This window comes from Lathyrus oleraceus, chromosome 2, assembly GCF_024323335.1.
Source record: "Lathyrus oleraceus cultivar Zhongwan6 chromosome 2, CAAS_Psat_ZW6_1.0, whole genome shotgun sequence".
Taxonomy (NCBI): Eukaryota; Viridiplantae; Streptophyta; class Magnoliopsida; order Fabales; family Fabaceae; genus Lathyrus; species Lathyrus oleraceus.
In genome coordinates this window covers 490845312-490856031 of record NC_066580.1, presented here as the reverse complement: position 1 = coordinate 490856031, position 10720 = coordinate 490845312, and the positions used below count along the sequence as shown (strand labels likewise).

At 35.6% G+C, this 10720-nt stretch overlaps 1 protein-coding gene across 1 annotated transcript; it reads left to right on the top strand.

The window, feature by feature from the left end:
- The first annotated feature begins 4771 nt into the window (after positions 1–4771).
- On the top strand, positions 4772–8450 carry LOC127120906 (WEB family protein At5g16730, chloroplastic). Its single transcript, XM_051051502.1, has 3 exons — positions 4772–5107; positions 5563–5833; positions 5945–8450. The coding sequence occupies exons 1-3, from the start codon at positions 5091–5093 to the stop codon at positions 8228–8230; spliced, it is 2574 nt and encodes an 857-aa protein (XP_050907459.1). The 5' UTR covers positions 4772–5090; the 3' UTR covers positions 8231–8450.
- The last annotated feature ends 2270 nt before the right edge of the window (positions 8451–10720 follow it).

Genomic DNA, 10720 nt, shown 5'->3' with positions numbered 1-10720 from the left:
TCGGCCGATGTTACCTTCTTCGAGTCTGTTCCATATTTCGAGTCCAGTCAAGTAACTCCAGAACTCATTAAAGAAAGTACTTTCACACCTTTTCGATCAGTTATTAATGTCCCGCCTACCATTATCCCCTATTAGTCTATGGCTTCTGACCCCCACTTCTCGACCACTTCAAACATATCAGCATCGTCACCCAGCGCCCATCGTCCTTGTCCCTGAGGTTATTGTAGACTCTCCTCCGACGCCTCCTCCATCACCGGATTCGTTCCTACAACCTGAGTCCGATATTCCAATTGCCTTTCGAAAATGTATACGTCAAACATGAAATCCCTTTCCATATTATATTGATTTATGTTATCATCGTCTTTCCTCTTTGAGGTATACTTGTTTGTCTTCTTTGTCTTCTATTTCGATTCCTAAAACTCTAGGTGAATCTTTATCTCACCCTGAGTGGAGGCAAACAATGATTGATGAAATGTGTGCTCTTCAAAGTAATGGTACCTGGGAACTGGTTCCTCTACCCCCTGGGAAATCTTTAGTAGGTTGTCGTTGGCTTTATACAGTGAATGTTAGTCCAAATGGTAAGATAGGTCGATTTAAAACTCGTTTGGTAGCCTAAGGATACACTCAGATTTTTGGATTGGATTACAGTGATACCTTATCGTCTGTGGCCAAGATGGCATCTGTGAGTAGGGGTGTTCATGGGTACGAGTCGACCCACGAATCCACTGACCCAAATCAACCCAACCCATAAATTATCCGAATCTATTCATTTACGGGTATACCCAACCCAACCCATAACAACCCGTGTAGTTTTGGTTTGGGTATTGGGTTTGAGTTTTGCAACCCGCAGACCCGTTGACCCAACCCATTGATGTGACTTTAATAATTTCTTATTATTTTAAATAAAAATATAAAATTAATATCTCATTAATAATCATAATTTTTCCAAAAAAAAATTATTTTCCACCAATAATACTACTAAACCAATGAGTTTATGTAATTCTAAGATTAAATGTTGTTTTTTATTTTCTTTTGTATCATTTCTAACATATGTATTTTACGAAAATAAGGTGTCTTGTTGAATTTTATACTATTATAAAGTGTTATGTCGAGTTAATGGATTTTTTTAGATATTATATGATGTATTTCATTGAATTTGAGTGTTATAAATGAATATGATTGTATTGAGTTGTGTTATATATTTCTTAAAACCGACAAAAGGAATCATAAAAAATATATTTTTTATTTGAAACACAACCCGCGGACCCAACTCAATCCAACCCATTAATGAACGAGTCGGTGCAAATCAGTTTTGAAAATGAAATTGCGGATTGGATGATGGACCCAACCCATTGAATTTTGAATGGGTTGGGTAACGGGTTAGGCCAAAATCGGTCCAACCCAACCCACGTACACCCCTATCTGTGAGACTTCTTCTAGCCATTGCAACCATTCGACATTGGCCTATTCATCAACTTGATATAAAAAATGCTTTTTTACACGGTGATCTTGAAGAGGAATTATATATGGAGCAACCACATGGGTTTATTACTCATGGGGAGTCATCGAATATGGTGTGTAGGTTACACAGGTCTCTTTATGGTCTTAAGAAATCTCCGATAGCTTGGTTTGACAAATTCAGCATTGTAGTACAATAGTTTGGTATGGTCCACAGTGAAGCTGATCATTTTGTTTTTTTATCGTCACTCAGTCCAAAGGTGTATTTATCTTATTGTGTATGTATGTGATATTGTCATAGCTGGTAGTGATCAACAGGGTATATTCTAGTTAAAACAACATCTCTTGAATCAATTCCAAACAAAAGATCTTGGTAAACTCCTCTATTTCTTGGGTATTGAGGTAGCCCAATCTAAATATGGTTTGGTGATTTCTCAGCAAAAATATGTTATGGATATTTTGGAAGAAACATGTTTGTTGAATGCTAAACCAGCTGATACTCCTATGGATCCAAGTGTCAAACTACCATCCAATCAAGGGAGCCTCTATCTGACTCAAGAAGGTATACAAGATTGGTTGGAAAGTTAAATTATCTCACAGTCACTCGTCCAAACATTTCTTTTGCAGTTAGTGTGGTAAATCAGTTCTTAAATTCTCCCTGTCATGAACACATAGATGCTGTTATCTGAATTCTAAATGTGCTCCAAGAAAAGGTATAATGTATGAAGATAAAGGACATACTCGAATAATTGGTTACTCTGATACTGATTGGGCAGGGTCTCCAATTCACAGACGATCCACCTCTGGGTATTGTGTACTTGTTGAAGGAAACCTTATATCCTAGAAAAGTAAGAAACAAAATGTAGTTGCAAGATCAAGCGCCGATGTAGAGTATAGGGTCATGGCAATGGCAACATGTGAACTTATTTGGTTAAAACAGTTACTTAAGGAACTTCAAATTGAAGAAGCAAGACCAATACACTTATTTGTGATAACCAAGCTGCATTGCACTTTGCTTCAAATCCAGTCTTCCATGAGAGGACCAAACATATTGAAATAGACTGTCACTTTGTCATAGAGAAGATCGAGTTAGGTGACATCGTCACAAGCTTTGTCAACTCTAATAATCAATTGACAGGCGTGTTTACAAAATCCCTGCAAAGTCCCAAAACTAATTATATATGTAATAAGCTTGGTGCATTTGACTTATATGCTCAAGCTTGAGGGGGAGTGTTGATATTTATAAATATATAATATTAAGAATATTTGTATATAGAATAGTCTCACATCGACTATATCATGTAATTAGTTGTAATCCCTCTCTCTTTATAATAAAGTCTCCGTAATGCTTTTCAAAACACATGATTTATTCAAATGTCTTTTAGCCTCTTGTATTTCAACGCTGACAAGTACGATCAGTTGAGCAACCTAGAGATGAGGTGGCAGATGAGGTGAGAGTGTTAAATGTTTGGAGATGAGGTGTTACTGGGGAGGTTGTTGGGGAGGTTGCTAGGGAAGTAGCTTAGGAGGTTGTTGTTGAGGTGGTTGTTGATGAGGTGGTTACTATGGTGGTCCAGCCAAATGTTGTTGTTGCTGATCCGATCCCATATGTTACTGCTGACATAAAGGTTACAACTCCTTCGACAAAGCCCTCAGCACACACTGATGGAGGATTCACCCTTCAGTCAATATTAATTCAATCTTCACGAAACTCGAACTTTCTCACCTTTTGTTTTCAGTATCAGACAACAATTCATTCAACTTAGACGTGAGGCATGCGAGAGATGTAGTGCCATCTGGAAGTCAGAACTCTACGGGAGGTGAAGCTACGTTGAAATACACTTCTTCCTTAATAAAAAATTGAGGAATAGATATTTTTGAGATGTTTTTATCAAAAAACATATGATCCCTATTTATACAACTTTGCATTTACTTTGAACCACACAAAACTGTCGGTGCAATCACAACCATCTAAAACGGTCGACAAAATCCCGAGCATTTAAAATTTCAAACAAATAACATTACCATAAATTTCACTTTGTTTGAAATTTCCGGTATACCGAAAATTTACTATGCACGATCGAAAATTTTGTTAGTACCGAAAATTTCGTTTTAGCCTACCAAAAATTTTGAACGGAAATTTCATTCACTTTTCAGTCAATGACAGTGACAGTTTTGATATTTTGAAAATATGAAGGGTGCCAAATATAATTTGGAGGGTGGCAAATTAAATTCTCGAGCTCGGGTAGTAATTTTCGAGCTCATATTACAACAAATTTTTTTAAACCAATCATTAAAAGTCCAAGACTCGAAAAATCGAATAACCTATTTAACAACTATACTATAGATAATATGATGAGCTTAATGGATATGCTTTACTATTTTACACTCTTCAATAAGAAACTAACAATTTATTATACCATCAAAATAATTTTAAAATTTAATCATAATTTAGTAAAAAATATTAATGAAAAATTATTTTACACTAATAATATACAATATATCTTATTTTCTTTAGCTGAGCCATGTTTTATTTAAAAGAGTTTATAGTATGAGCTTAGTTTTTATTTAAAAAAAATAAATTTGATAAAATTTAAGGATTTATAGTACTTTTTAGTTTATATCATTATTTTGATAACTTCATATGTACTCATTTTCTCTTTCAATTTTTTTCTTGTTATTTTAACTTAAAAAATTCAATATTGATAAAAACATATTTTATATTCAATTAATTGAGTCCTTATAAATTTAGTATGTTAATTTATCAACCATGTCTTAATTCATCCCTATATAAATTCATCAGTAGTTATATTATAAGTTACGAGATAAACCTTAGTGTCCAAATATAGAATTAAGAAAGCATTAAAGAAAGTAATTAACAAATGTAAGAAAAACCACCCACTATTTAGTAAATTGATTCTTCATCTTCGCGCATTTTCATTTTAAAATTAAATCCACTTTTAATTTATTACCCTGTCATAATCATATAACCAACTTTTATTTTTATTTTTATTCCTTTTCAAATTCTCGGAACATGCACATGCCAGGTACAATATCTTATCTTATTATTAAATTATTAATATTAATTTATAAAAATACAAAATCGTAACATCATAAATAATAAAAACAGTTTCTACTAATTTTATAGTATGAAATTACTTTTTCTTTTTTCCCTGAAAAGAAGGATAAAGTGTTTACCTCTGAAAAAGTAATAGCAACACATGCTTTGTTTTTAACATATTTTAGAAAAATTGAGGGTTATTTTTGTCATTTCATATTCTCCACCTGAAAATATACACTGGTAAGATAAACTATAGTACTAGTTGTTGAAGTACTGGTAAAGAAAATGGGTAAGAGAGAGAAACAAAAAACATTGATTTAGTGAGAGAAAGTGGGTTTGTTTGTGGCCATTCTAGAGACAAGAAAACCAATTCTTCATCTTCTTCTTTCAATGATTTTCTACAAGAAAAAAATATAATTGTTTTTCTTTTTAATGTTGTTGTTAATTTGATCCAAAATTTGTTCGGTTTTTTGTTTCTGACAATGTTGGAATTATAACATTTAGTATTCTGTAACTGACAGTTTAAGAAACCTCTTTTGTTGCTTTGCTTTCTTTTAGCTTCTTTCTCATCATGGCTTCTAAATCCAGGTTTGTCAAGTTTTGAACTTTATGTGTTTCTTATGTTTATTGCTTTAAGATCTGATTTAGGTTTCATCAATTCATCACATTTTCTTCTTCTTTTTTTTTTTTTTAAATTTGTTTCATCAATGAGTCATTACTGTGAGATTTTGATTATTAGGTTTGATCTGTTTGTTAAGGATTTTTTTTTTAGTTTCCTTAGATTTTTGTTTTTTTTTCTTCTTTTTGTTTCTATTTTTGTGTGTGTGTTCAAAGTTTGAACTTTGAAAATGGGTTTAACTCTAAGTTCATTTATGTTCTTGTTTGATGAGTTTGGATTGATAATTTGAATAGCTATAACTGAATTTAGTATCTAAAGTTAGTTAACATAGGTTTAGAATTTAGATCCGTGTTTTTAATTTGATCAAGATGTGACATTTTAATGCATTGTTTGATATAGTATTTACATTGTGATTATATGATAGATCTGGTTTATCGGAATCGTCGAACAAAGCAGCGTCACCGGCTACTCCTAACAAAGCAACTCTCAGCAAAGTGCCACCGGCAACTCCTAATAAAACATCACCTGCAACTCCGAGAGTTAGTAAACTCGGTAGAGGTGTGTCTAAACCGGAATCTGAGTCGCCTTCGCCGTTGCAAGCTTCGCGCCTTTCTGCTGAAAAATCATCGCCGCGATCTTTGAATTCAAAGCCGGTTGCTGAGAGGAAATCGCCGAGACCTACCACACCAGCTGATGTAAGCACCTTGTGTCTCCTCTTTCTTTGAGATCAAGCTCGAATGATTGTTGCATCTGGACTTGCCTTTTCTTTTCCAAATCTCGTTTAATATTTCGGTAATTTTTTTCAGAAGCCAGCACCGAGAGTTGCTGTGAAGAGTTCGGAATTGCAGACACAGTTAAATGTCGCGCAAGAAGATCTAAAGAAAGCGAAGGATCAGCTGGTTCAGGCTGAGAAAGAGAAAGTAAAGGCGATAAATGAGCTTAAAGAAGCGCAAAAAGTGTCTGAGGAAGCAAATGAGAAACTCAGGGAGGCAATGGTGGCTCAGAAGCGTGCTGAGGATGATTCGGAGATTGAAAAGTTCCGAGCTGTTGAGCTGGAGCAGGCTGGAATTGAAGCTGCTCAGAAGAAAGAAGAGGAATGGCAGAAAGAGCTTGAAAGCGTGAGGAACCAGCATGCTTTGGATGTGTCGGCTCTTCTCACCACCACTCAGGAGCTTCAGCGAGTTAAGCAAGAACTCGTCATGACTTGTGATGCGAAGAACCAGGCACTGAGTCATGCCGATGATGCAACTAAAATTGCTGAGCTTCATGTTGAGAAAGCGGAGATTCTTTCGGCTGAACTGATACGGTTGAAGGGCTTACTAGATTCAAAGATGGAAACCGAGGCAAGTGAAAACAAGATTGTGTTGGAGCTGCAAACGGAGATTGAAGCTCTTCGGCAAGAGCTTGAAAAGGCCAAGGGTTACGGTGAAAAGTTGGCAGAGAAAGAGGCTTTGATTGAGCAGCTTAATGTTGAGTTTGAAGCTGCTAAGATGACTGAATCTTATGCGCATAGCGTGCTAGACGAGTGGAGAAAGAAGGTCGAGGAACTAGAATTGAAGGTCGAAGAAGCAAATAAGTTAGAGAGATCCGCGTCATTATCCTTGGAATCTGCAACGAAACAGCTAGAAAGTAAAAACGAACTGTTGCATGATGCAGAATCTGAAATTTCTAGTCTTAAAGAGAAAGTGGCAATGTTGGAAACGACAATTGGGAGGCAAAGAGGAGATCTCGAGGATTCGGAGCACTGTCTTCTCGTGGCTAAGGAAGAAAATCTTGAACTGTTAAAGAAGGTTGGATCTCTCGAATCTGAAATTGAGGCGGTTAATAAAGAGAAAGCTCAGGCGTTGAACAACGAAAAGCTTTCAGCTTCAAGTGTGCAGATCCTATTAGAAGACAAAAACAAACTTATCAATGAATTGGAGATTTCTCGAGACGAAGAAGAAAAGACCAAAAAGGCCATGGACAGCTTAGCTTCTGCGTTGCATGAAGTATCTGCAGAAGCCCGAGAATCCAAAGAGAAGCTATTATCTTACCAAGCTGAACATGAAAGCTATGAGACTCAAATTCAAGATTTAAAATCAGTCTTAGAAGCTAGTGAAGAAAAATTCGAGTCCATGCTTAACAATGCACATCACGAGATTGATGTTCTTACATCTAGTATTGAAAATTCCAACATTGATATTGCAAACTCCAAAGCGGAGTGGGAGCAGAAAGAACATCATCTTGTGAACTGCTTAAAGAAAACGGAAGAAGAAAACTCGTCCCTCGGAAACGAAATAAACAGGTTGATTTCTTTACTGAAAGAAACCGAGGAAGAAGCGAATGTCAAAAGAGAGGAAGAAGCTCAGCTAAAGGAAAACATGAAAGAAGTTGAGGCTGAGGTGATCCATCTGCAGGAAGCACTTAAAGAAGCACATGCTGAGAACATGAAGTTGAAGGAGAGTTTACTGGATAAAGAAAACGAGTTTCAGAATATTTTTCAAGAAAACGAGGACCTCCGGTCTAGAGAATACACATCCATTAAGAAGGTGGAGGAGCTATCTAAGTCGCTCGAAGAAGCTACAACACGAAACCAAAGCGAGGAAAACGGTGATCTCACCGATAGCGAGAAGGACTACGATTTGCTTCCTAAAGTAGTAGAATTCTCTGAAGAGAATGGACATGGAGGAGAGAGCGGCATATCGAAGGATGAGCTTTTGGTTTCGGTTTCGGCTTCGGCCAATGAAGAAAACATTGTCTTGAAAGACAAGTTTGAAAAAACCGAATCTTTCAAATCTGATAATGTGAATGGAAAACCAAAGAAAGTTGACGAGGGAAAGGAAAAAGATGATTCTGTTGAGTTGAAAATGTGGGAGAGCTGCAAGATAGAGAAAAAGGAGTTCTCGCCAGAGAAAGTAACAGAACCAGAAGAATCGTTTGAAGAGGAAGTTGAGTCAAAGATAGACGATAGCGAGACAAATCGAACAACTGTGACAGAGAACATTGACGACGGTGGAAGTTCGCCAACAAAGCAACAAGTGGTGAAAAAGAAGAAGAAAGCTTTGCTTGGTAAGTTCGGAAGCCTGTTGAAGAAAAAGAGTGGTGGCAAATAGCAACAGCAACCACAAATAGTTTGCTTTTGATGTGGTATATTTTGAACATTAAAGTGTTTGCATGAATGAATGAATGTATTTGGTTTATTGTTATGATGATTTTTGGTTATTGGAATAGGTTTTAAAGAATGAAGAGGGCTTGTAATATTTGTTTAGGATTCTTCTCTAATCAGTTCTTTTGGGTTGCACACTTCTGAATGTGATGATGGAATTCTAGTTTTTTGCTTTTTCACTTTACTATATGTTGCTTTTGTCTTTTTATATAGTTTTGACCAAAAAAAGTGGCATGTTAGATTGTATTTTATGTTATCCTAATTGAATGGAAGTTTAGAGTATACTGAAAGTTTATGTTGTTTGCTCTGTGCACCCCCCTTCTTTAGACATGTAATAGTACACAAATGACTATGTTTCATTACCTTTTTTGCAACTTAATCATGTTTAGTTTTTAACCAAAAAGTCCAGTTTAATGACTTCTAACTTTTTGTAACATTTACTTAAAACAGTTGTTTAATTACTAGTTGTTATTTCATGTAATTACATATGACTTGGTGCTTCTTTTATTATATTCTTTTTCTGATCATTCATAGGCTGCAAGCACACACGGTTCTATTAGAATAGTAAAAAAATTCATTCCACTAGAGCCTGTTCAACTTTAGACTGTTCCACTACTGACAATATGGAGTACCGAATTTGCATATTTCACAATTAGCTAATACAATCTTGTCCCGAGTCCATGAGTGACCTACTTTTATAGTTTGATTCATTCGCTCATGATCCTTTAAACAATGTTACATGTAAAAGAGTTTTCTCTTTTAAATCATAGACACTTTCGTTGACCCGATTTCACCGTCTTGTCTTTTTAGCTCAGATGATACTCATACCCTTTCGCTATATGGATGATATCTAAGATTATCTCTATTTTGATAGAGATATATACACTAAGTCCTAAATAATCCTGAGCACACACATAATTTATCATGACATATATTGAATTAAGAGCCTACAAGAAATCTGTCGATTAGACAATCCTTACGGTCCTAAATCTAAAATAAGATTAATTGCATGTAAGGTTTATTGTTATAGAATAAACATAGAATTTGAGTTATGAAATAAAGTAAGATTAGTCGCACTCTTTACTGTCTTTTCTTTTATTCTATTGTAAAATGGACAATTTCAATACAATAAGAAGTATAATATCACATCTTTATTGTTATATTTGTGGGAATCCTAAACCAGGGTGGCTTCAGAGTTCCCGCCTAAGAGTGATGACGCATGAGAAACATCCCGACAGAACAGATGGCTCGCCCATGAGACTGATGACGCATGAGAAACATCCCGACAGAACAGATGGCTCGCCCATGAGACTGATGACATGTATATTATTGTTGTCCCATATTAGTCAATGGAGATGTAGTTCTCCATGATTCCTTAAAGAATAGGTGGTCAACAATCCCCGCTAGTCATGAGGCAGTGGTTGTCACCCCTAAGGGTTTCTTAATCTTAGGCACAAAAAGCCTCTATAAATACCTCTCTCCCAAGGGGAGAAAGAGAAATTCTAACTCACATGCTTATACACAAGCAACCAACACCTATATAGAGCCTCTCACCTCACGCGAACATGTCCTCTAAACCACCATAAACACCACCGTACATGGCTTCTCACCATCGTAGACAAGTCCTAACCAACACTATTTATCATCCATATACTAAGACCTCTGAGTGCCATTGCCTTTGTAGTGGTAACACACACACCTGTATTTTTTGACAAGTACAATAGTCTTGAGATTAATCAACAACAAGAACGATTCAAAGTCTAAATCTAACAAAATCTAAGCTTATCAACGAAACTGTTATTAATGCAATAAATCCTAACCACATGCAATTCTATGAAAGTAACAAACCTAAACATGTAAACTATACATAAAATTAAAAGGTAGGGATATAGAAGATTGCACTGGTACTAGTTCAACGCTTTCATCTTCGTTTGCGCCTAATCCAGTTTCCAATTGAAAATTTGGGTTACTTCCACTATGATTTTGACAACTTTATACATAGTTATTTTGTACAATCACAATTTGAATAATGCTGAAAATAAAAATCTTTGATTTGAATCCTCGTTGACTTGTACAAAATATGTGACATTTAACTCTTGCAAAATCTTCACTCGACTTTGTCTTAAATCTTCCAGCTTCAAGAATGCTCCCCCAAGTCTCTGTTTTGCAGCAATTATTACTCAACCTTACTGATATCTTGAGTGTTGGTCTCTCTGAAGATGAGAAAAGCTCCAACTTTATTTATAGGATTTTGCACAACACTACCAAAGTAATTATGTAGAGGAAAACCTCATTCTTTTCCGTTAGATTTGTCGATCGCATCCACAACCACACACACAAATGCAAACTCCTAAAATCCTCAATAAACCCTTAAAGAAAATGTTAATAACAATAACGATCCTCCTAAAAAATCTCACACCCTAAGCTGAGAGTTTGA